Consider the following 26,038-nt stretch of genomic DNA (forward strand, 5'->3'; position numbering starts at 1 on the left):
TATCAATAAAAATCTTTATGTATAGTTTCGTATATTGTCGGCTGCTTCCGAATTTTATTCCGTTTTTTTTCAAAGTTTGTTTTTTCAAAGGCTGATAAGCAATGCTGGAATGACTAATTGATAGAATGGTCTCTCTTATGACTGAAACAGTGTCAACGGTAGAAAGCAAGCCAATAAGTCAGTGGCGTAGTAACCATGCCACAAAGGATTTTATTTAACACTGGTCCATGACTAAGTGGGGCCGCCAAGGCTTCTGACACAAAGTCGTTTTATCCATTTAAAGACTTACAAACTTAGAGTGCATTGACACTTCTAAAAAGTCATTAAATAATTAAAGAAAAAGACTAGTACATATACTTTTACTAGTAGTATGTAAGTATATATTATAATGTCTTGTGGAGGGAGTCAGACCCCCTCAAGGGCCGCCCAAGACTAATCTACAAATCAGTCACTCCAGATTCTGCCCCGTCTCAAGACGAAACCAAAGCCAGTGACTGATCTGGGCAAATCCATTGTCCTCCGAGACGGAAAGACCCATATAGAATGATACTTACAAGACTTGTTTTTTTGTTTTGTTCTCATGTCCAAACTTTTGTTTTTCGAGGATTGGGGACACAAGTATGTTCTTGAACCCAGCTCCACGGGTGCCTAGATACGCCTCTGAATTAAGTGCATATGTACTTTCAGAGTTACTGGTCTTTGTCCTAAATTGGACCAAGGTTTCATAAATTAATATTGGATCGAAAAAAAAATGGAGCTGCAAATTCCGTTATCCGGGGACTAATTGGTCAGGTTACAGCGACATTTAAAATGTTTGTACCATAGTGGCAATGAATCTTGCTCTAAAAAGTTCGTCCATACGGACATGTAATATAGAGGAAAGTAAAAATGATAATAAAAATGACTCAGTTTAAATGTGTTTCATTAAAAACTTAAAACAAACAGGGTCTCCTATACTGTACTTTTAAATACGAGCTATTAAATAATGATTTAAACAGACACCATTACCCGGGCGGGCAACAGCTTTCTCTGCATCGCATGTAACGAAATATGCAGGTCGCATCTGCGTTCCAGTAGTTAAGTGAAATACTCTACTGGCTGCCTGGTCGTGCGGTTTGCGCGCTGGACTGTCGATGGTCCTGGGTTCAAACCCTGCCCGCTCCCATCTCCCGTCGTCCTGCGGGAGGTTTGGACTAGGAAGTAAACTGTCTTCAACTCTGAAGGAACATAAACAAAACATTTTACAACTCAACCTTAATCTTCAGACTCAAAGAAGATGACTTTAAGAATGAGTTAATGTGGGATTATATTAAGGATTCGTGATGTTAACTATTGTCAAGTCTTCTTCTTTTTCTTCGTTCTCATTTTGTCGGAGGATTCTGATCAGTAATCTTATATCTGAGATGAACGCCGCAGTGGTTTCCTGATCAGGTAGTTCTCCTTATAGTTTTTGTCCTATACTAGGGTTTTGGGGTCGGAGTCTAGTTATAGAAGGCCTCAACACTTACCTGCAACGTTGCAACATGTGTTAATCGCGCCGTCAATGCTAATTGCATGCTTAATTCTCTGCTAAGCCATTGCCTTTCCTGGCTGATTCATGCAACCCATTCCCTGCTCTAATCAGACACGGACCAGGGACAGTTAGCCGTTTACTTTGGTACAGTGATGCCTAGACTACAACTCGCGGGCCATATCCGTCATGTGGTGGTGTCGGCCCAATGAAACTTTTGTCCATTTCACAATTTACTCGATACTTTGTTATCATCAAAGATAGAAAACAAGGATTTTGTTTAATGCTCAGATGCATACATGCATATATTTAAGAAACTCACGGAAAGCTAGCTGAACGCTACTGAAACTGTGCTCTAGTAAAAAAAATTTTTTTTTGAGATCTGTGCGATGCCGCCACCGTTCGGAGGCCCTAGGTGGCCCTAGTTTGCCTATGCCTAAGACCGGCCCTGCCACTACATTCATATTCTTTTCCCCATATTTCGAGGTCTGAGATTGTGTTAAATAATAAATAGATTGACCAGGGTTTCATTCATATCTTTTGTTTAAAAAAAAAAGAGAGAGATTGCTGCCCCTGTTAAGTTTACGTCGATGTCTAGTGCTAGGCTAAATATAGGCCGAAGTACAATGCCTGGATTGCCGAGCAGAACTGAGTTATTTCTTACCACTCTGTGAACTGGAATCAACCTACTTACGGTAAGTAAATATTTTGTACACAAAACTAAAAATATAGTGTGTGGACATATCTCATTACCATGACAGCACAAGATAGGTATTTCTAAGTTTATTTTAGGATATGTTTGTATTTTTTTTTAGCATTGCAGATCTCTGTGTGTTTACGAGGGTGCAGAAATTCGCTATCAGATCTGAGTCACGGTGTGGGAATCAGTTCTGTGTTGTCATTTTAGCTCGCCTTGTACATAGTGTTCGTCCATTGTGATCCTTGAGTTTTTACAAGTGGGTCGTCTGTGAGTTATGCTAGATACTGTTATGGCCGGACAAGGAGGGGGGAGGGGGTTTATAACATAATATAAATAATATATTCTGCACTAAAATTTGGTGTAACGAGACGTGCATGTTCCCTCGGGGATGTGGCGGCTGGGGGTACAATCCCATCTCTTACTCTTACTCCCATGCAAAGGTTTTGGCAGCAGTTAAATATTTTCCGTTTATAATCTTTGAATTGCATAAGACAATAGGCATAGTCTAGTTGGCTATACGCATATATAGGTCAGTGTAGTCAAAATACAGTGTTATATCAGTTTAGCAGTAACAAGTACGAAGAAAAATGAATAATTAATTTTAGACAGTAAAATAATTCATTCAAGCTTGTGGAAAAAAATTATTTTGTTCTTTTATTCATAAGTCTTAAAACCTTTCCAGAGATGTTCTTTTTGCATACATAGACCTATGTTAATTAGATAAAGTGCTGCAAACAGACATACTCCGATATCAATAACAAAATTAAAAGATCATTGTTACCAAGTAGTATCGAATGAGTAATAATTAATCTTCGTACCAACTCTGTTCAGAGTTAAGGGGTGACGAGTAGGAGAACCGCCCATGGCCCTGTTCCGATAAGGAGAATCCTTTGTTCCATCAGACTATCGTACAAATATTCGTAGCGCTCGTCTGACAGGGCCCCCTGCACCGCTAAGGCCGCATCTTCTCTGCTATAATGAAACAAGAGTTTCTCATTTGTTTTAAAATACGCTGCGCCACTGAAGTGATAGAGTTATAAAGAGAAAATCCAATAGTCATGAAGAGAATGTGCATTGCAGTTATAAAGTGAACATCTGATACCTACTTCATAGTGATATGTTCATGTGCTACATACTTACACATTTAGACAAAAAGCTGAAGCATCACTTAAAGATTCACAAAAAAATGAAATATAACTTTTATAATACATGACCCATCAACATTTCCTATAGTCTGTACATCCCCTATTATCTGCCCTTTGTTGTTGTTTTTTTGACCGCCTGTAAACAGAACATGAGCTGTTGACCATCTCTCTCCATTCCTATTTGTTAATGTGCAGGATTAGATTCTCTTTCATTGACAAACCTGTCCATTCCTTGACCCTGTTTTCCCATCACTTCTTTCATCTTCCTCCAATTTTTTTCCCCTGGAACTGTTCCCTGCAGGAATGTCTTTACGAGCCATTTGAAAATCTCCATAAGAAATTAAATTATTATCATTTCTTCTGGACTAGACTTTGAAAGATGGATCTCACAACAGTGCTGATAGCCTCCGGTGTTGCCCTGTTTGTTTACTTGTGGTTTCGACGATCAGACGACAATTACCCTCCCCAGCCTTGCAGGCCCCTTCCCGTGGTGGGGCATCTGTTTATCCTGAAAGATGACCTTCGACCTCAATTCAAGAAATGGCACAAAGAATTAGGCGACATTTTCAGGTACGTATTCATAACGTCGTGACCTTTTTCTCAACCTGCTTTTTACTTCTATAATTAGACATGGTCTTCAATTTTTCCAGTGCCGAATGTCTCTAGGGTTTCGGCAGGTTTTTTCATTTAGTTCAAGCGTTCTGCAGGACTGCAGAGGATGGAAGCGGGCAGGTTTCGAACTCTGGACCATTGTGGCGGTAGTCCGAAGCGCATACCATAGAAACAGGCACCAACTATCCGAGACTAGGAAGGATTGAATATGACATTAACAGGTGAACCAGCAAACCCGATTATGACCTCCATTTTATCCAATAAGAATTTGGCGGAATCATTCCATAAATAAATACTACATTCCATAGTGCTAAACACTTGTCTGTCTTTGATTCTGACTATTTATGATGATGACGTATTTCTCGTCATTACGTTATGATTTGCATATTTTGCAGAAGAAATCCATCATAATGCTAAGAGGCTGAAATTTATACAATTGTTCCTTTTCCGTTTAATTTAATTTTTTATTTTTTAATTAGATTCTTAACATCAATGCGACAATTATTATTGGGATAATTCTGTTCAAATTTCGCATGTTATCTATATTTTGGGTTATTCCCCTTAGCAAGAGGGTTCTTGTCATATCATCACTTACGTGTGTTGTATTAGTCACGTTCTTGGTGTGTACATAGAATTCCTTCTGGAGCCTGGCTTCTAATATTAGCTCTGCTTATTATCTACTGTACTATAATAAACTAACTCGATAGAGTACATTTATATTGTAATTTATAAAAATTCTTCATTTCGTATAGCATTTTCTTAATATTTAAATTAACCACATATAAAATGAAAATCAAAATGAATAAAAAAGATTTTATACAGGTACATGGTAAATAGGGACCAAGGAAACAAATATCATCTAAACTCTTTTGTTTAGACCAATCATAGGTGTATAAAAGGCGTTCTATTTGCTTCTCTTTCTTATATATCTTATCTTATATAATACAGACGTTACTTCAAAAAAGAAGATGATTACGTCCTACGCATCATGCATTCAGTCATGCATATTAAACAATGACTTAAATTCTGCCAAGTCACTGGTTTTCCTGGCTAGCTCAGGCAACCCATTCCATGCTCTAATAGCACTAGGGAAGAAGGAGTATTTCTACAAATTTGTCCTAGCATATGGGATGAGGAATGTGCCTTTATTTTAAAAAAGTCATGGGCGTTTCTTTATATATGTCTAAATTGTAACCCTTTCAGACCTTGCGATGGGGACACATGATGTAAAGCTCGTCTGTTTTTTGTGAAGATCTAAAAATGTCGCATTCTGCGTTCAAATGCATGTGATTGTTAGCTGATAGCATGGACAAAATAAAGCCTACGAATCTTCGTTAAAAAAATTTTTTTACAGCAAATGTTAACATTTTAAACATGAACAAAAAATGCGAATGTCCACAAAGCCGTGGACAGTGCTGGTTTGCAGACCCGTGACCTAGATCTAAATTACAAATATGTTTTCATACTTTACGCATACAAGGCCGTCGTCTGCCCAGAGATTATTTAAATACGTTTCTCAAGCAATAAGATGGCGTAAACGCGGAGCTACCCCCCCCCCTTTTTTTTTTTGCAGTGTGTATTTTCGGGTATGAACATTTTTATTTAAAAGGATTTTTTTTTCTGTTTTGTTTTGTATTTGTAGTTAGTCATATGTCGTAACTGTTCCACTTGTAAAACTAAATCCATACATTTCTTCTCCAAAATGTTCTAGCCTAAAGATCGCTGGAAATTTGATGGTGGTGTTGAACAGCTACGACCTGATGAAGGAAGTCTTGCTCAAGAGGGCCAACGAGTTTTCCGACAGACCACCGTTCTTTGTAGACAAGGTAAATACGAAGCAGGACGTTTTGGCGCCGCCGTTTTGGCGATGCCGTTTTGGCGCCGCCGTTTGGTGCCGCCGTTTTGGCGCCGCCGTTTTGGCGCCGCCGTTTTTTTTGGCGCCGCCGTTTTGGCGCAAGGGACTTTTTGGCGCAAGGGACATTATGCACGTTCATGGCATTATTTCTTTAAAAAGACTTCTGTATATTTATGTTTTGTATGAGTGTTTGGCTTAAGACAATATTTTTCACGTACAGATGAAGAAATATTTTTGTCCGCTATTTTTGGTATATAAGTTTGTTATGTAATTATTGTTAAATCTGTAATATTACACAACACCAGGCTGCCTTACATATTTCATACTTAGAGTGGTCTGCACTAAACTTATCAAAAAACATAGAGATATCCTGCATGCGAAATTTTGCCTTTTCCTCGCTTCTACTGGACTTTTTCCATTGTTTATATAGAATGCCACAGGTTTCTTAAGAGAATGAAAGGGCGAAAGTATTTAAAAAAAAAAAACAAGTCGCTGGACGGTGTTAGAATTCATACTATACATACAATATTATGGTAGAGTGAAATAAATACGCTATAAATACGTTTTAAACGCTACGTGCTTATTAAATTGTCGTCAAATTATTTCTCGCGCCAAAACGTCCCCAACGCCAAAACGGCAGCGCCAAAACGTCACGTACCGAGGTAAATATGCTTGATGACTGCCACCTCCTCCTGACTAGAAAACGAAAAACAAAATTGATGCTTTAAACATTGCACAAGTAAACAGACATTGACCATAGTCCTATTTTTAGGAGTCTTCGAGGAAGAAGAGGAAACTAGTTTCATATTCTTTTTCACTGCCCCAGACTCGCTGATCTCCGTCCCGACAGGTCTGGGAAACCGTAAATTCTCGACCTCTATGGTGACATGTATACACTATGCAAGACAGCAGGGTTTCTGTCCAGGGCTTTTGCAAGAGAGAATTTGAGCCTTATAAGCCCTCACTCCAATGGAGTTTGATGATGATGATGATAATGATGATGATGATAATGATAATGATGATGATGATAATGATGATGATGATGACAATGAGGATGATGACGATGATGATAATAATGATGATGATGACGATGATGATATGATGATGATATGATGATGATGATGATGATGATGATGATGATGATGATGATGATGATGATGATGATGATGATGATGATGATGATGATGATGATGATGATGATGGTGGTGGTGATGATGACGATGATGATGATGATGATGATGATGATGATGATGATGATGATGATGATGATGATGATGATGATGATGATGATGATGATGATGATGATGATGATGATGATAGTGATGATGATAATGATGATAATAATGATGATGATGATGATAATGAGTCTTAAGGCAAAGAAATATGAACTAGGCAAAGCAACAACAGTTCATGTAATAAAGCTTAACTCCTCACCATGCCAAAAAAAAACCAAATTATATATTCAAAACACGTGACCACTTATAGCAACCGAAAAATTAAAACTCCCCTTATATTTGTAAATCTCATTTTCGGTTGTTCATTATAAGGACATCATCTGTAAACAGGTAACAAAAAAAAAAAGACCAGTGGCGTAGCTTGGGTCGGGAAAGGGGGTCCAAATTTGAAAATCCTCCGAGCCCCCACTTAAGGGTCCTCCAAATGAGTTTCCAAAATTTGTTTTTACATTAAATATTACGCAATTATCTCATGTCATGATGTCGAATATCAAAATGCAGGGGCCCCTAAAAAGGTCAAGGCCCCTGGCCCCCAAATCCCTAACTATTCACGAGGGAATGTCCACTAACGTATGTCTAAAAAAAGACCAATTTTAAATTAAACGCACTTCCGTAGTACACACCCCAGTGGTATACACCGACATCTTGCGGGAGGTTTGGCTTAGGAAGTAGATTATCTTAAACTCTGAATGAGCACCCGAAACAGTACAGTAAATATAAAATACCTTCATAGTATAGACCAGGGGTTCTCAACCTGTGGCTCGCGACTCCCTTGGGGCCGATTGACGATTTGCCAGGGGTCGCCTAAGACTATCGAAAATAAGGATTGTTAGTGTCTATTCTTCTATTGCTGTATGTGTGTGTGTGTGTGTGCGGGGGTCGCGGAAGAGTGGGGGATTGTAAAAAAGGGGTCGCCGAGCATAAAAGGTTGAGAACCGCTGGTACAGACCATCTATATTTAACATATACTGCCAGGAAAACCAACGACTTGGCAGAGTTTAAGTCATTGATAAACAAGCATGACTAGATTACCACATGAAATGTGTAGGGCATAATTATCTTCTTTTTTGAAGTAGCATCTGTAACAAGGTTACAAAAGACAGTTTGTGTGGAAGCACAAACTCTAAATCGGCCCCCGAAGTAAAATGTTTTACATAATTTGGATAATCCTTCAGAGTTGAAGATAGTTTACTTCCTAGTCCAAACCTCCCGCAGGACGACGGGGGATGGGAGCAGGCAGGGTTTGAACCTTCGATCGTCGATAAATCCAAACGACAGTCCAGCGCGCAAACCGCACGACCAGTTGTCCACCCAGGTAGGCTTCAATATTTTCAGAAAGAACATCCGAATGAAATTATATCAAAGACAAATGAGAGATAAAAATGGAGAAAGAAGGTTAACAGATCTTGTGTAGTGCCCCAACCGTCCCGCAGATCAAAGGATACGTGAAAGTGAATGTAAAGTTAGATGTGAACCTGGCCTAACTAGTTTGTGGTCTATAGGGCAGATGATGTAAAGTTCATCTGTTTTTGTGGCCTACGGTTAACGAGGGTGTCATGTAGCCAGCACAACGACCAACCGCCTTTGCTTTTCTCCAACTAATGTCAGGTACCCATTAGAGCTGGGTAGACTTAGAAGTTGAAAATCCCAGTCTTCACCAGGATTCGAACCCGGGACTCTCGGTTCGAACTAAATAAGTTAATTGTTTTGAAAAGGCTCAACCTCATGTTCGAATTCTCAAAAATAAAAAAAATAAAAAAATTTCCGCTATATAGAAAAATTTTCACAAAAATGATATTTATAAGATTACTATTCGTCTTCAATTAGGTCTAACATATAATGCATACTAATTAGCTTTTTCTTATAAAAAACTGCTTGCATAATTGATTTTAAAAATTAGAATTTTCACTTTCAGGAAAAAAAAGTAGCCGTTGCATCAGAACTTTGAATGGTCTAAAATATTGTGAAGTCGGATTTTCAATATCTCTTCTAGTTTACGAGATCTAAACGGGACGGACGGACAGATGGACAGACGGACAGACATTTCGCACAAAACTAATAGCGTCTTTTCCCCTTTCGGGGGCCGCTAATAAAGATTACAGCTTTTCTATAGCGCTACTTTCAAGCCTATAGCATGCTCAGAGCGTCATGGTCCAATCTCATTTGTGGACCAGTTTGGGGGGGGGGGGGTATCTAGGAGTTGGTTTTCCGTGCTGCATTTAGGCGCTCAATAAACACAACTCTGCTCGAGTCGGGTGTCGAACCTCAAGCCCCTTACATAGGTAGCCAAGCTAAGCGTACTTAGCCTCTCGGCCACGCTTATATAAGATAAGAAAATAACAGTACCAACTTAAATAACTTACTTTTAAAAGCTTTAGATGTAATTTAATTTTCAACAATATTGACTTATTTTATGAGTGAAAAAAATATTTTAATTTTTTTAAATAGAAAAAACAATAAATATCTCAATAGTTTTACATTTCTTCTTCTAGGCTCTGGGGATGGAGCAGAAAGGGATTATATTCTCTAACGGAGAGACCTGGAAAGAGCAAAGGACCGTGACGCTCTCCATACTCCGCAAATTCGGTATGGGCAAAAATGTCTTGGAGCAAATCATCCTGGAAGAGCTGACCCAGTTCCAAGAATTGATCAGCGGACTCAAAGGTCGTCCTGTGGATATGAGGATTAACATGAACATGGCGATGGGGAACATTACGTTGACGCTGTTGCTAGGAGACAGATTTGATTACAGTGATGCCACGTTTCAAAAATTAATGCAGAATTTTAATGATGTTATACGGCTTCTCAATAGCAGCCAAGTGGTTCACCATTTTCCGTTTCTAATGAAACTTCCTGGAGATATTTTCCATGCCAAACGTGTTCAGGTGATCACTAGAGAAATTATGGATGTTATTTTGAACAAGCTCATTAAAGAAAAAAAATCCGAAAAGCTTGTGGAAGGAGATGCCAATAACTTTGTGATGGCCTATCTGGCAGAACGTGACAGGAAGCTGAGAGAGGGACAGGCAACAACGATGGATGAAGAAAATCTGGCCAAAATCTTTGCTGATGTTCTGAATGCAGGAGCAGACACGACAAGCACGGGTATGTTGTGGTGCATGCTGTATGCCATCAACTTTCCGGAGGTTCAGGAGAAAATTTTCAGGGAGATTGAGAATGAAATAGGGCTTGAGAAAGCTCCGACCACACAAGACAAGACGAAACTGGTTTACTTAAATGCTTTTCTTGCTGAGGTGTCCCGCCTCGCAAGTGTTGCGGCTCACTCCTTTACTCATTGCTGCCTTAATGAAACCACAATTAAAGGCTACAAGATCCCCAAAAACAGCATGATCATACCCAATCTGGATTCCGTCATGTACGACAAAAAAATCTGGGGCAACGACGTCATGAGCTTCAAACCAGAGAGGTTTATCAACCAAGAGGGAAAACTTCAAATCCCTGAACAGCTGATACCTTTTGGAATCGGGAGAAGAATGTGTCTAGGCGAGGGTCTCGCAAACGTCGCCATTTTTCTCATCATGGCTTCTTTGTTTCAGAGATTCCAGCTTCGGCCTAAAAACATGAGCTCCCCGCCCCCACTGAACTATATCTTTGGTCCAGACGTGTCACCAGCTCCTTTCGAAGTCTGTTTCGTTGACAGGCGACAGAATTAAAATCTAGACATTATAATTAAGACTCAACAAATGATAAGACAGGCATGAATTAAATTTTAGCAACTTTATTATTGTTATATCTTAACAGAAACAATTAAAATTATATATATATACTTATACTTACAAACCAAGAGAGAGAAAGAGGACTGTTAAGTCTATCTGTAGAGTGATCTATTTTAAAACAGACAGTAAAGACATTACAATTGTTTAATTTATGCTTTAAAATCGTTTTCAGTATTGTCCTGTATTACTTTCAAATCTGTCATTAACTATACTACGTTAATTTAAATGTATAGGACTCTTCTTGTATTCTAACTTGTATCAATTATATCCCTTGATGCACTCTAATGACCTCTTATTCAATGTTTCTATTTTGCTAAAAGCTACAATGGAAAGCGACTCAACATGATCAATAATGTTGTAGACTGTAGGGGCACTTCTATTATTTTTCTATTCAAATTAGCCAGAACAATGACATTTAGAAATAAGCAATTTACAGAACTGAAGTTTTGTTCTCATCACTTGCTAACTTTATTACAACAATGTTTCATAGGCCCCACTGAAAGTCGAGGTAAACTATTATAACTTTTTATTCCCGCGGCCTCCTGATTTTTCAGGAGCTCTGGACATCTCCTGAAATTGCAAAATATACAAAAAAAGTCCTGGAAGTCTCCGAAATTATTAAAATCTGTAAACTCATAAAAAATCTCCTGAAATATGGACAAAATTGTCATTTTGGGTGTCATTCAACATGAAAAACGCCAATCCTCGATTTAAAAAAAAGGCATTATACAATACCCGTAATTGTGGAATCTGGTGAAAGCAGTTTCTCGCTCTTCAAATAATCAAGAATTACTTGAGGTCATCAATTCACGAAGATAGATGTAACAATTCGGTAATTCTTGCTATTGAGCGTGATCTATGTAGCAAACAAAATGTTGATGATATGACATCGCTGCATGCAAGTCTCGTAAAGTAAAGTTAATTTGATCGTGATTTTGTACTTAGTTAAGAATGAATAAGGAGTCGCGGTGGCTGAGCGGTAAAGCGCTTGACTACCGAACCGGGGTCCGGGGTTCGAATCCTGATGAAGATTTGGAATATTCGTGCGTTCCTCTGAGTCTACCCAGCTCTAATGGGTACCTGACATTAGTTGGGGAAAAGTAAAGGTGGTTGGTCGTTTTTTTGGCCACATGACACCCTCGCTAACCATAGGCCACAAAAACAGATGAACTTTACATCATCTGCCCTATAGACCACGATTCTTAGGGCCGGCCCTGAGGGACTGCCTTTGAAATCGACAGATTATTTTAGAATAAAATGTATAAATGTTTTTATTCAACTTTCCTTTTACATAACCTGAAGGGTTAAAAAAAAAAAGTAAATTTCCCCTTTCAGACCTTGTGGTCTATAGAGCACATGAGTATCGCCTTTACTTTTCCCCAACTAATGTCATCTAACTAATGTTAGAGAACGGTCTTCACCAGGATTCGAACCCGGACCCCCCATTCGAAAGTCAGAGCGCTTTGCCGCTCAGCCACCGCGCCTCCGAAAACGAAGGTTGGATGATTATTTATAAAGAAGCTGCTAAGTACATTATAAATGAGACAAGTTATAAATTGTTATAGAATTAGAAAAAAAATGTTTATCAAAAGTATTTACATTAGAATTTTTTTAAAAAAAGTATTATTTTTATGTACTGTGTACATTCTAAGAACAAGTATGGTAAATTATAATTATTTGTTAAACCTATCTAGTTTCAAAAATTAGTTATATAATTAAATGACTTTAAAAGTTTTTTCACTGTAACAACACCATTTTACCCTGATCAATACTGGCTTGATATTTATGTTCCCCGAATTGATCGATGTCTCAAGAAAATAATAAATAATGGTTTATCCAATGAGGAATTGAATCAATTGAATTATCTTGGATCAGTCATGTAATTAAATTTGTTAAAGATACAGACTGTGCGATTAGAGATTTTTTTTTAACCATGGTTTTAGATTAGAGCCATTTCACGCTATTAGCTATCCCATGAATCTATCACTTATCCCATGACCCTATCACTTATCCCATGACCCTATCACTTATCACATGACCCTATCACTTACCCCATGAACCTATCACTTATCCCATGACCCTATCACTTATCACATGACCCTATCACTTATCCCATGACCCTATCACTTATACCATGAACCTATCACTTATCCCATGACCCTATCACTTATCCCATGACCCTATCACTTATCCCATGACCCTATCACTTATCCCATGACCCTATCACTTATCCCATGACCCTATCACTTATCCCATGACCCTATCACTTATCACATGACCAGTTGGGAACATGTGGTGGGAAAGAGAGAAAGGGATATATCTGGGTGAAACAATCCGCAATCAGTCGGACTGGGTTAAAATGCTCGCATAAATCTTTTCTTATCTTATAATATACTGACGTCCTTAGCGTCATGCATCTAGTCATGCATGTTAACCAATGAGTTAAATTTCATTCTCTTAGTGGCATTAGCATTAGGGAAGAAGGACCTCTCGTACTAATGTGTACTAGCGTGGGCGGTGTTGGGAGGACCTTTATCATTGTGTCTTTCTGAATATTTTATTAGGTTTTGTTTTTATATTTGGTCCAGTGTTTTATGCATAATTGCTACTTTACTTTTGAGTCTTTTATCCCTGAGGCTCCTAAGCCGACGCATATGATGTGTACCACTACCAGGGCGCTGTTTAACATAAGGTATGAACAGATCTAGAGAGGAAAAAGAGATTCTGGCTGGGTTCTAGTGAAGTGGAGATAACTTTGGGAGTCGATGGGTGAATTGTCTGTCCCTGCATTTGTTAGTTACTAAACTTGGATGTCGTTATTCTGTCCCTTCTTTCGAGGGCTAGCCCTAAGTCTAGTACAATAAGTTCACTGAACTAAATGGCGTTGTGTTCGCTAGGGCCTAGCGGTTCATCAAAGGATCAAATAACGTGGTCAGTACAAACTATGACATCAATACAAGTCGATGAGATGAAATATCAAAGTGTGACAGTCCGTATGGAGTGGGTCATTGTATGTACAACATTTGAGATGAAATAAAAGATGTGCGTCCAGAGATAAGTCATTGTTTACATTGTTTACAAATGGCGTGAACTAGGGTGCTCAATAGCTAATTCCGACTGGGGTGCGAAAATGCCATCGGCAATAAACAATTAACTTAATAGGGAGGCCCTATTTCAGGGGATTCAACTCTTGTGTAAACAAATAAGGGATGTGGAAGGAGGTTGAATACAGAATCTTTTTTTTTTTAAACACGCACAGAGTCCATGAGTTCAGAAAGAAGCAATGTGATCAACCGAGATATAGAAATAAAAAATACAAGAAATAATACAAATGCATGTACTCTGAAACATACCGCCACACGAGTAGAGAATCCAAATACCGAGTTCAAACATTCCAATTTGATTAGAGTAACACCATTAGTAAAATCATTACATCTCACGACAGAAGAATCAAAAGTAAACTAGCAATAATACATAAAACACTAAACCATAATTTATAAATAGAAAAACAAAACCTAATGAAATACCCAGAAAGACATAGAGGCACATTTCTTATTCCATACGCTAAACATTCGTACAAGTGCTTCTCCTAATGAAATACCCAGAAAGACATAGAGGCACATTGCTTATTCCATACGCTAAACATTCGTACAAGTGCTTCTTCTTCCCTAGTACCATTAGACTATGAAATGGGTTGCCTGAATCAGCCAGGGAAACAAACAACTTAGCAGAGTTTGTCATTAATTAACATGCATGACTAGATTGACACATGAAATACCACATAAAATACATAGGACGTAATTATCTTCCTTTCTTTTTTTTTTTTGAAGAGACGTCTATAATATAAGATAAGATTACTAATCAAGTTTTTTGCATCTATATTTATATTTATTAAATTATTTACATCTATTATATTACATTCATTCATTTCAAATGTATTTTGTCATCTAAATATTTACTTTTCATAAAAGTGTCAGATCGTCTAACAAGCAGTTAAACCATGAATCCATACATCGTATCCCTAATCGGTTATTTCTCTAGAAAATATTTCTCAATATCTTCCTCTTTCAAATAATTATATTTTTTAAAATATATTTACTTATATCTAAAAAAATATCAAAAAGAAAAAGCTCATTCATTTGACGAGTAAAAACATAAAATATATTATTGCTATTTCTTGCTGACAAAACAGTTAAAAACAATTGACAATACGGGGACAACTCTCATTCATCAGCGGAGTTACATTGTACACCAAGCCATACAAAGAAACGATTATCTTTTAAGTGCATTCTCTATTCATCTACATGAAAACCACCAGAACAATGCAACAGTTTACCCTTTAAAACCTTTTGTGCTGGAGAATGAGACAGCTCAACAATGGCTACACATTTGAATATTGCTCACATCGAAGCGAAGTTAAATTGTTACCAGCAGAAGGGAACATTCATTTAAACTATGACATTCCTGGACATAGGTCATGACTATCTATACAATACTATCATCATTACTTTACATATGTCAGTGTGCATCAACATTGTAATATCAACACTTGTGGACATAGGCCAAAGTGCACCATCTTTTAAATATCAACACTTATGGACACAGGTCAGTGTGCATCATCATTGAAATATCAACATTCATTCCTGCATATTGGTCAGTGGGCACCATCCTTGAAACATCAGCAAGTGTGGACATAAGGTCAGTGTTCATTTGAAATCCATTTTTGTTTTATTTCTTTGATTTAGTGAATACCATCTGTTATAAGCATACCATAATTATGAGGTGCCAGATAAATTTTTAAAGCACGCTGAAATTATATTGTACATTTGTAAGTATAGTTGAACAAAAGAAAGTCCATGAACATCTTAGAATAGATATTGATTTAAATATAGTTTGACAGCCTTGAATTCAAGTCAGGATTTGTTAATAATTTGTTTTGGACTATAAAAAGAACAGTATTTAATTTATATATCTTTAAAAATATATTGAATGCATTGAAAATAGAAATTCTAAAGAAATGTCACGTGACGGTATTTACAATATTATTTGTTTGTTTTTTTAATAGCATGAAGTGAAAATAAAGTCTGTAAAAAATAAAAATAAATGTGGTTTTAATACAGAAAAAAAAATCACGTCTAGTTTAAACAAACATGACAACATGAACTCAGTGTCTCTGTTGGTGTTTATGTAGAGTGCGAGAGTGTGTGTGTGTGTGTGTGTGTGTGTTACCAAGGTGAGGATGACGAAAGGGAAGCATTAATTGTTAGTCTTGTAGAATGATGCAAGATAGGCGACTCTGTCATCGAAGTCAAGAAGGGGAGACGACCCAAAGAAGTGAGAGTGTAAGGACGTGTTTTGTGGTGGCTGGATTTTGTTTTAATATCATTTTATTTCATTACTATTAAATTTGTTTGCAAAATATGTATGTCACAGCTGGGGTTGCGCAACCACGGGAAATACTGCATTCCTCACTAATCTTCGGACTCGAAGACAAGCCTTATTATTATTATTAAATCTTTATCTCATCTAAAGTTAAACGTGTGAATATTGTCATGAAAGTTATATTTATAAAGTTTTTGTTCACAAGAGAAGTTTGTTCAAGGTATTTCAAGTTCCATAATTTAAACCATAATACGCCTACATCGGTTTAGTTGTTTACTAGCAATTCGGGGCAACAGGTCGAAGACCTACCGCAACATCATGTCAAAATCAAAATGTTGACTTTGTGACCAGCAGCCACGTTAATACTGGAAGCTATGTTCTTTTCTTCTTCATATGTCCTGTCAGATTTAGGACTGTAAGGAGATTTCACAAAGTCTTATCTTATCTTATATTATCATAAAAAATACTGATGCTGCTCATCTTCCAATGAAGACAGTACTCTAGATTGTAATGTACTGTATCTCTAGTCGATTAATCCTTTCCAAAAAAAAAATAATATTTCATGAAGTCCTCTTTTCGAATATGAAGAATTTTTTAAAAAATATTATATTATCTTTCTCTTATATTATCTTTTAAAATGCAGACGTTACTTCAAAATAGAATATAAGTACCTACCCAAGGGGGTTAATCTAGTCATGCATGTTATTTAGAGACTTTAACTCTGCTAAGCCGTTGGCTTTTCTGGCTGATTCAGGCCGTAGGAAATACTCCCGTCGCCTCTGCGTGGCACCTCCATGGAAACGTCTGCCCGGGGAAGCGAAAAGGCTAAGAACGAGAGCAAACAAGGCTCCCAATTGGCTACGTCAGATATGCTGTAGCGAGTGTACTTGCACGTGGTTGGGATGTGAGAAAGGCCTGCTACCCCGTCCGACATCCATTGAACCGTTCCAAAGCGAGGGCCATACGGGCGGTGATGACCTTCCCACGGGAAGCAATAGCACACATATGGTGGGCCCCCTTTGGGCTCGGCCTCCGGCCTTGCATGCGAAGAGGCACTCATGTCGTTGGCTTAAGGGACCGTGTCCCATGACCAGACAGATGTGAATAAATGGTCATATAGTCTCAGGGGGACTCCTCGCAGAGGGATCGGTGAAGAGCCACTTCTCTTGACGTGTTTATTATTGCTACTTTACTTTTTAGTCTCCTGTCTTGAAGTGTTTTTAAGTGATGTTACTAATGGTGTTACTAATGGTGTTAATAATGGTGTTACTAATGGTGTTACTAATGGTGTTACTAATGGTGTTACTAATGGTGCTACTAATGGTGTTACTAATGGTGCTACTAATGGTGTTACTAATGGTGTTACTAATGGTGCTACTAATGGTGTTACTAATGGTGCTACTAATGGTGTTACTAATGGTGTTACTAATGGTGCTACTAATGGTGTTACTAATGGTGTTACTAATGGTGCTACTAATGGTGTTACTAATGGTGTTACTAATGGTGTTACTAATGGTGTTACTAATGGTGTTACTAATAGTGTTACTAATGGTGCTACTAATGTTGTTACTAATGGTGTTACTAATGGTGTTACTTATGGTGTTGCTAATGGTGTTACTAATGGTGTTACTAATGGTGTTACTAATGGTGTTACTCTAGTCAAATGTTTGTTATAAATCTCCCAGCTCTCTTTTTTATGCTATCTTTTGTTAAGTGGTTTCAAACAGATGACGCATTCCTATATTGGTCTAACTTAGGTTAAAAAGGGATCCCGTGGTCAAGAGGCTAAGTACGCTTGAACTTGGTTTGGCTCAAGAAGAGTTGTGTTTACTGAGCGCCTAAAGGCAGCACGCAAAACCTTCTCTCAGATACCCCCTCCCCTCACTGGTCTGTGGTCTATAGAGCTTTGAGTATGCCACAAGCATGACAGTATGAAAGTAGCGCTACATTAACGCTATAGTTTAATTTAATTTTAATTTAATGACAAATAAAACATCGTTTAGGTCAGGATTTTAACATTTGACCAGCCACAAACTTGTTTGAAATCTATCTAGGTTCCTGTGATGGAGATCACTGCAGTTTTAATAGCCTCCATTTTGATCGTCTGCGTTTACCTGTGGTTCCGGCGGTCTGACGGAATGTACCCGCCCCAGCCTCCAGGGTCACTTCCGTTTTTAGGGCATATGTTTACGCTGGAGGAAGATCCTCGACCCCAGTTCAAGAAGTGGCACAAGGAACTGGGGGACATTTTCAGGTGAGAGAACCAATAGAACGAGAAAACAACAGCAAGATAAATGAGCATAAGCATTCATTATAAAGGATATATTATCTTATCTTATATAATACAGACGTTACTTCAAAAAAGATGATGATTACGTCCTACGCGTCATGCATTCAGTCATGCATGTTAACCAATGAATTAAATTCTGCCAAGTCACTGGTTTTCCTGGCTAGCTAAGGCAACCCATTCCATGCTCTTATACCACTGGGTGGGAAGAAGGAGTATTTGTACAAATTTGTCCTAGCATATGGAACGAGGAATGTGCCTTTATCTTTGTGTCTTTCTGAGTATTTTATTAAATTTTGTTTTTGTATTTGAAGATTATGGTTCAGTGTTTTACGTATAATTGCTACTTTACTTTTGAGTCTTCTGTCCTGAAGGCTTTCTAAATTTAGTGATTTTACTAAAGGTGTTGCTCTGGTTAAGTGTGAATATTCGTTTGATATGAATCTCACTGCTATATTTCGTGTTTGTTCCAGTTTCTTACTGTTTTCTTGATTTGAGGGGTCCTAATATAGAGGGGGTAAGGGTTTTTACATGGGACGGAAGTGAGTGGGGGTGGAGGGGGGGTCGAACTCATGATTCAGTTTTGACCAGGACATTTTATTTCTACGAATTCTTCTGAATGCACCTTTTTTTTTAATAGCGTGGCAAGTGTACACAAATGTGTGTGTTTCAATATGCTTGATTTAATGTGTTCTAATCACTTATTCTCTTGTATTTGTGATAAACAGTTTTAAAAATCAAATTATGGTATTATAAAAATAGATTTTATTTTTATATTATTGAGTTACCCATTAATTGTCTTAAAATGACGTTGATTTCTTTGAATATGTTGCAAGTTTTAAGGTCACTGGAACTCTGCTAATCGTCTTGAACGGATATGACCTCATTAAAGACGTTTTGGTCAAGAGGGCAAATGACTTCTCTGACAGGGCACCGTTTTTCGTAGACAAGGTATGAATTTTTTAATCTTAGCTCGTATTTTATAAGATATGAATTCTTTCTCTCCGCAATTATTTCCCCTGATCCAACGGAATTATTTATTTTGCCAGTTTTGTAGTTTCCTGAGCTGTATTGATTAAACTTATGTTTTTATTTGTTATCAGAAAATGCTATATTTGGTATAGAATTAAATGGAAATGCATGCTCTTTTTATATAACATAAATTAAAGTTTATAAAATCAAAAATTAATTTAATTTAACCGCAGGCCTTCTTCAGTCGTGGAACGTTCTTTGGACACCTCTAAGTTTGTTGTGAAAATGTTTTGTAAAATGTTTTACATGTTTCGGATGTTACTGCACGGTTATAGATAATTACTTCCTAGTCCAAACCTCCCGCATGACGAAGGGGGATGGAAGCGGCAGGGTCTGAACACGGGACCATCGATAAATCTGAACGACAGTCCAGCGCCCAAACCGCACGACCAGGCAGCCATCCCAGATCACCCAGCTCTAATGGTTCCTGGCATTAGTTGGGGAAAGCAAAGGCGGTTGGTCGTTGTGTTGGCCACATGACACCCTCGTTAATCATATGCCACAGACCTTTACATCATCTGCCCTATAGACCGCAAGGTCTAAACGGGGAACTTTACTTTATTTTTTAAAAGTCCTTACAAAGAAAGCCTACTTGTTCGCACCTGTTTTTTTAATATTTTTTTAATAAAATGTGTATTTTTGTTTTAAATTTTTTTTCAATAAAATTTTTGCTTCACAGCTTTTGGGATTGGAACACAAGGGCATCACCTTCTCCAGTGGACAGGCTTGGAAAGAGCAGAGATCCGTGGCCATCTCTATCCTCCGTTCCTTCGGGATGGGGAAAAATGTTTTGAACCAAATCATTCAAGAGGAGATAACCCACTTCATTGGTCTAATTAAAGACCTGAAAGGCCACCCCACGGATATGAGAATCAACACCAACATGGCGATGGGCAATATAACTTGCACTTTAATGTTCGGGCAAAGATTCGACTACAGTGACGCCACTTTTCAAAGACTGATGGGACATTTCTACGAGTTTTTACGTGGATTCAACAAAAGTGAGGCCGTCCATTACTTTCCGTGTCTGGCGAAACTTCCTGGGGATATTTTCGAGGCCAAACGAGTAACGAAAGTCGCCCACGCCATATTGGACATCATCGCAAACAAACTTATTAAAAACATGAAATGCGAAACAAATGTGGAAAGCGAATGTAATAACTTTGTGATGGCCTATCTGGCAGAACGAGATAAGCGATTGCGAGATGGACAGGCAACAACGATGGATGAAGAAAATCTGGCCAAAATTGTGTTCGATCTTCTGCTCGCCGGATCCGACACGACAGCCTCGGCTTTACTATGGTGCATGTTATACGCCATCAACTTTCCGGAAGTTCAGGAAAAGATCTTTCAGGAGATAGAGAATGAGATAGGTCTTGAGAGAGCGCCGACATTCCACGACAGGACGAAGCTGGTCTACTTGAATGCTTTTATTGCCGAAGTGACCCGTCTTGCCAGCGTTGTCGCTCACTCCTTCTCCCACCTCTGCTCCGCTGACACCATCGTTAACGGCTACAAGATCCCCAAGGACAGCATCGTCATACCGAATCTGGACTCGATTATGTACGACAAAAAAATCTGGGGGGATGACGTCATGAGCCTCAAACCTGAGAGGTTTATCAACCAAGAGGGAAAACTTCAAATCCCAGAACAGCTGATACCGTTTGGGATTGGAAGACGAGTATGTATTGGAGAAGGCTTGGCCAGTACTGCAATATTCTTGATGCTGGCCACTTTGTTTCAAAAATTTAAACTTCTGCCGGAAGACATCCACTCACCGCCACCAATTAAGTATATTTATTCCACAGACGTGTCGCCGATAAGATTTGAAGTTTGTTTCATTGACAGACTAGGAAATTAAAGACAACTTTTTTTAAAACTATAAGTCAATCAGTGAAGTTTTAGCAAAGAAATACTAAATGACTTGGACACACTTCCCCACTATAATAGATGCTATCAAGCTCTCCGTCAGACCAGGACTTAGCCTTGTACAGAACTTATGAAAGCAAAAGAATATTGAAATGATTTAATTATAAGTTATTCAAGACTTTAACTTTCATTTTTTTAAACTTAAATTTTCTTTGTCTTCGTCCTTTTTGTTGTTTGTAGTTGTTTATTGTTGTTGTTTGTAGTTGTTTGTTGTTGTTGTTGTTTGTAGTTGTTTGTTGTTGTTCTTGTTTATAGTTGTTTATTGTTGCTGTTGTTTGTAGCTGTTTATTGTAGTTGTTGTTTGTAGTTGTTTGTAGTTGTTGTTGTTGTTTGTAGCTGTTTGTTGTTGTTGTTGTTGTTGTTTATTGTTGTTGTTTGTAGTTGTTTATTGTTGTTGTTTGTAGTTGTTTGTAGTCGTTGTTGTTTGTTGCTGATGATTTTTGTTGTTATTATTGTTATTATTTTTATCAGTTCGTGTTGTTTGTCTGTTGGACCATTTCGCCCTCACTGGGATAGAGAAAGCAGCTGGTAGCAGATGGCGTTGTAAAGAGCCAGCTGGAGCTGGAAAGCTCTCACAAAGGTAGTGGGAAGAATAACCCTTTCCGAGGTCAGGCATTAAATTGGAGCCCTACCCCCCTCCCCTCCCGCTGCGGACAACGATTAAATATGCTGATCGCAACTAGATACGCGAAGTCAGGTTAAGGATAGAAAAATAGAACTTAAGTGTTTGCCAACTAAATTTACGAAAAAATAAAAAAAACATGAAATATAAGCCCCATAAGAACAACATCATGATAAATATGAATTTTAGTCGCTTTTATTGAATCCTAAGATGGAAATCAATCTCGATGGTTCTCCCAGCGTCATAGACAAAATGAATTTTGTCCGGGGGCTTCAGATAATTGTCGCAGTTTCTCCAGAAGTCTCCGAACTTCCAAAACAAGAATCTATTGAATACAAAATATATGTCAGTCCCCGAATAATGCTATCTTGATTCGCATATTTGTTTTTGACTATTGTGGTAAGTGTGGATACATGCAAGCGAAGTTTTTTTCAAATTTACTTTGATGAAATACTTAAAATCAATGATATAAAGAATTTACGATTCACTAATTTGGCAATTTCGTCTATTAAACAAAACCTAGTGCAAAAAAAAACAAAAAAAAACCTGATTTCGACAAAATTACTGATTGTTGGCCGGCGAGAAAGCTCGTGAGATTTACTTGTATTATATTTTTTTTGTAAAATCAATACTTTGCGAAATATGCTTAAATAATGAATACACTTTAAAATTAGAAACTTTTCGCTGTTTTAAAACTTTTTGGGGGGAGGGCATCATTAGGAACTGCCGCACAGGGCATCAAGTACCCTAGCTACTCCACTGTGCATTGATTTGACCATATTAACTGACTCTTTAATCCTACACATCTCACAGATGATCAGTTGTCACGAGTCGATACTGTGACATAATTCGACCAGTTTCTAGATGACCAGGTCAGGTAATTGATGACCAGAGTAAACACGTTAATTACAGTGATCCAATCAGAGATAGAGATCTCCCTATGGCCTCCTTCAGTCGCGAAGCGACTATGGATCATCTTGGTGAGATGAATGCCTGGGCATTAGCTGTGGTCGGAACGATGTCGCCCACACATCAGTTCCCCCCTCTTCACGAAGCTGGTGTATCCAAAGGAACGGCAGTGCCGATACAGTTTGGGGTCAGCGGCATTGCAGGTTCTGCCAGAGTGTAGCACTGGGTGCTGCAAACTGCCTTAGGAGAGAGATAGAGATAGAAAGGGAAAAAATAGCATACGTCAGTTTCTAGAAGGTCACAGTTAACGAAATAATTAGGAAAGAAGTTTCTATGATTCTGGACAGTACGATTAAGAAAAGTATAAATTAGGGGAAAGTTAGTGAGTCGGGGTCCTCGCACTGTAACGGTCTTTGCTTAGTAACGGTCTTGTGTTAGAATGCCCGTGCTAGCTGCCCTGCCTCATCGGGGCTCCCGGGCACCCTCATTGCACTGTGCGGGGATGAAAAAGAGCTCCCGCAGCGATCTGTCAACATCCAGGCGCAGTCCCTCAAGGGGCCGTTACATAAATGGCGAGTCCCGCCGGCGCCTTCGATATGAAAGCCTGAGCTCTGACCAAGGCGCGGCCTACGTCATCACTCGTCAGAGGCCAAGGTTATGCGTCACTGATGATGCGTGTGTCCGAAACCACTGTGTTGCTGTGTAGTGTACATAGACAGAAAAATTTCTTTTAGAATCTTCATCTAAATATGCTTTAGACTTTTTGAAACATTCATCATGGATTAAAAATCTAGATCTATAATGGTGAACAAATGTCTCGTTTTGTAAAGGTTCTTGATTTAGATCTAGATCTAGTAGATGCTTTCCTATTACCAAAAGATGATGGCTTAGAAAGAAAAAATGGCCAGCGGTAATACCTTAGAAGGATTAGATCTACTTATCATTAAAGGAGTACTCTAAACTCTAAAGTAAGTAAATATTTCTAGATCCAGTATTTTAATATTATAAATATTATATTCTAATAACATATATGTAGGTGTAATACTGTTTATAGAAAAGTCATAACATACATGACTACACATTAATGAGTTACAGACTCTACGGTACTCTACCACTTAGCCTATGCACTAATGCAAACATCAGGTCAGGTGTGCTACAGTTCAGTTTACAACACACTACAGTTCAGTTTACAACACACACAAAGCAGTCTTCAATCACTTAGTGTGTATATTAAGTAAATACATAAAGTCTAGACCTAGTAATTTGTCTAGTTTAATAATACGTCTGTTTATAGTTATGAGGATCTCTAGTATAAGTCTAGACCTAGTAATTTGTCTAGTTTAATGATACGTCTGTTTATAGTTATGAGGATCTAAGTCTAGATCTAGTAATTTGTCTAGTTTAATAATACGTCTGTTTATAGTTTAAAGGACAATAACTACACTTTGGTTGTGTTACATTTTACAACACTTCGCCTAAGCGCTAATGCTAACACGCAGTCAGAAACAATGGACGCTGACCTACTACGTCACGAACCAGCCTTACGGCCTGGGGTCACGGTCCCGCACGGTTAGCCTGGTGCAGTATATGAATTCAACGGGGGTCCCGGTGGTGCGGACTTCGGCCGCGTCTCTAGTCCGCGAGTCCGAATTCTTCGTGTTCATTAGATGTGAACGCATAACCAAACTCTTAAGTTTTAACCCCGAGTCTCACCCCCCCCCTTTCCGAAGGGAGAAAGAGGAACTCGCCGCCCAATTCAGGCTGGTGAAAGGGTGATTTTGTTCGCTTTTGCTGGTCTTAGAGTTCCAAGTGCGACGCACAACTCAACTAGACAATTTCAAATGTGTTAAACAGCGGTTCTCAACCTTTTATGCTCGGCGACCCCTTTTTACAACCCCCCCACTCTGCCGCGACCCCCCCCCCCCCCCCACAGCAATAGAAGAATAGACAATAACAATCCATATTTTCGATGGTCTTAGGCGACCCCTGGCAAATCGTCAGACCCACAGGTTGAGAACCCCTGTGTTAAAATGAGTTTAAATACTTGTGGGTCCATTAGTTGAAGTTACATTAGTTGAAGTCATACTAGTTGAAGTTGTTGTATCTTTAAGTTATCTCAGTAATATGTTATATGGGAAGCGTGGTCGAGAGGCTAAGTGCGCTTGAACTTGGCTTGTCTTGGCTACCTAGAAGGGGCCCCGAGGTTCGACACCCGACTCGGGCAGAGTTGCGTTTACTGAGCGCCCAAAGGCAGCACGGAAAACCAACTCCTAGATACCCCCTCTCCCCCACTGGTCCACAAATGAGATTGGACCAAAGCGCTCTGAGCATGCTATAAGCATGAAAGTAGCGCTATATAAAAGCTATAATTTTATAATATCAGTTTAAAGTTGTAGTATTAGAACGTTTCATTTTATGAAAATATTTAAGTAAAGTTATTGAATTGAGAAGTTGCTTATATGTACCATTTGATGAAGTTAATTAAAGAAGTTAAAAGAGAACACAGATGTTTCTTTAGTGTGTTATCAAGTCATTCATAAAATCTCCGGCGTGATGATTCTGTTTGATCAACAGGACCGGTCCTAGCAATTGCGGGGCCTAGTCTGTGTGGGAATAAGGATAATAAGTGAAAATAAAGATTTTGTAGAAGAATAAAAGAAATTCGACTTTACTAAGTTAAAAATTGCGATCTGTACTTTACGAACCTTGTAACCAATTGCATATTTATATGCTAGTGACTATAAAAGTATATAAAGTATTGGAACTTCCGGTTAAGGTATAAATTCGCCCGATTATTGCATGAAAGCTGACAATGCCTTTTGTCCTTTTATCACGCGTAGGATTGCCGTTTAATGACACCCACAAATGACAATTTTGTCTATTTTTCTGGAGATTTTAAAGAGTTTTCAGGAGATTTTAATAAATTCAGGAGATTTCCAGGAGTTTTTCGAATATAGGTTGTCTAAGACCGGCCCTGTTGATCAATAATTAATATAAGAAGCATTACCAAGGAATAAGTAAACAGCAATCGTCAGACATAATTCGTACAACAGCTAAAATAAAGATGCCAACTACGCTGAGCT

The 26,038-nt window shown here is 38.3% G+C and overlaps 2 protein-coding genes across 3 annotated transcripts; both read left to right on the forward strand.

The window, feature by feature from the left end:
- The first annotated feature begins 2,073 nt into the window (after positions 1 to 2,073).
- On the forward strand, positions 2,074 to 11,079 carry LOC106054493 (cytochrome P450 2E1-like). 2 transcript variants are annotated; one of them, XM_056022622.1, is made up of 4 exons: positions 2,074 to 2,205; positions 3,725 to 3,925; positions 5,679 to 5,793; positions 9,550 to 11,079. In XM_056022622.1, exons 2-4 carry the CDS (start codon positions 3,735 to 3,737, stop codon positions 10,729 to 10,731), a joined length of 1,488 nt encoding a protein of 495 aa, XP_055878597.1. In that variant the 5' UTR covers positions 2,074 to 2,205; positions 3,725 to 3,734; the 3' UTR covers positions 10,732 to 11,079. The 2 variants fall into 2 exon arrangements, with proteins under 2 accessions (XP_055878597.1, XP_055878598.1); XM_056022623.1 differs by lacking the exon at positions 2,074 to 2,205 and adding an exon at positions 2,264 to 2,281.
- A 3,910-nt stretch (positions 11,080 to 14,989) lies between these two features.
- Positions 14,990 to 21,484, forward strand: LOC106054501 (cytochrome P450 2J1-like). The gene is made up of 4 exons (XM_013210387.2): positions 14,990 to 15,492; positions 18,231 to 18,430; positions 19,300 to 19,414; positions 20,175 to 21,484. The coding sequence occupies exons 2-4, from the start codon at positions 18,240 to 18,242 to the stop codon at positions 21,354 to 21,356; spliced, it is 1,488 nt and encodes a 495-aa protein (XP_013065841.2). The 5' UTR covers positions 14,990 to 15,492; positions 18,231 to 18,239; the 3' UTR covers positions 21,357 to 21,484.
- The last annotated feature ends 4,554 nt before the right edge of the window (positions 21,485 to 26,038 follow it).

This window comes from Biomphalaria glabrata, chromosome 3 (assembly GCF_947242115.1).
Source record: "Biomphalaria glabrata chromosome 3, xgBioGlab47.1, whole genome shotgun sequence".
In the NCBI taxonomy this organism is placed as follows: Eukaryota; Metazoa; Mollusca; class Gastropoda; family Planorbidae; genus Biomphalaria; species Biomphalaria glabrata.

Bases quoted from the DNA above. Each gene is read 5' to 3' on its own strand.
- LOC106054501 (XM_013210387.2), top strand. From the start codon at position 18,240: ATGGAGATCACTGCAGTTTTAATAGCCTCCATTTTGATCGTCTGCGTT. The intron at 18,431-19,299 runs GTGAGAGAACCA...ATATGTTGCAAG, and splicing joins GAACTGGGGGACATTTTCAG to TTTTAAGGTCACTGGAACTC. The intron at 19,415-20,174 runs GTATGAATTTTT...TTTGCTTCACAG, and splicing joins CACCGTTTTTCGTAGACAAG to CTTTTGGGATTGGAACACAA.
- LOC106054493 (XM_056022622.1), top strand. From the start codon at position 3,735: ATGGATCTCACAACAGTGCTGATAGCCTCCGGTGTTGCCCTGTTTGTT. The intron at 3,926-5,678 runs GTACGTATTCAT...AAAATGTTCTAG, and splicing joins GAATTAGGCGACATTTTCAG to CCTAAAGATCGCTGGAAATT. The intron at 5,794-9,549 runs GTAAATACGAAG...TTCTTCTTCTAG, and splicing joins CACCGTTCTTTGTAGACAAG to GCTCTGGGGATGGAGCAGAA.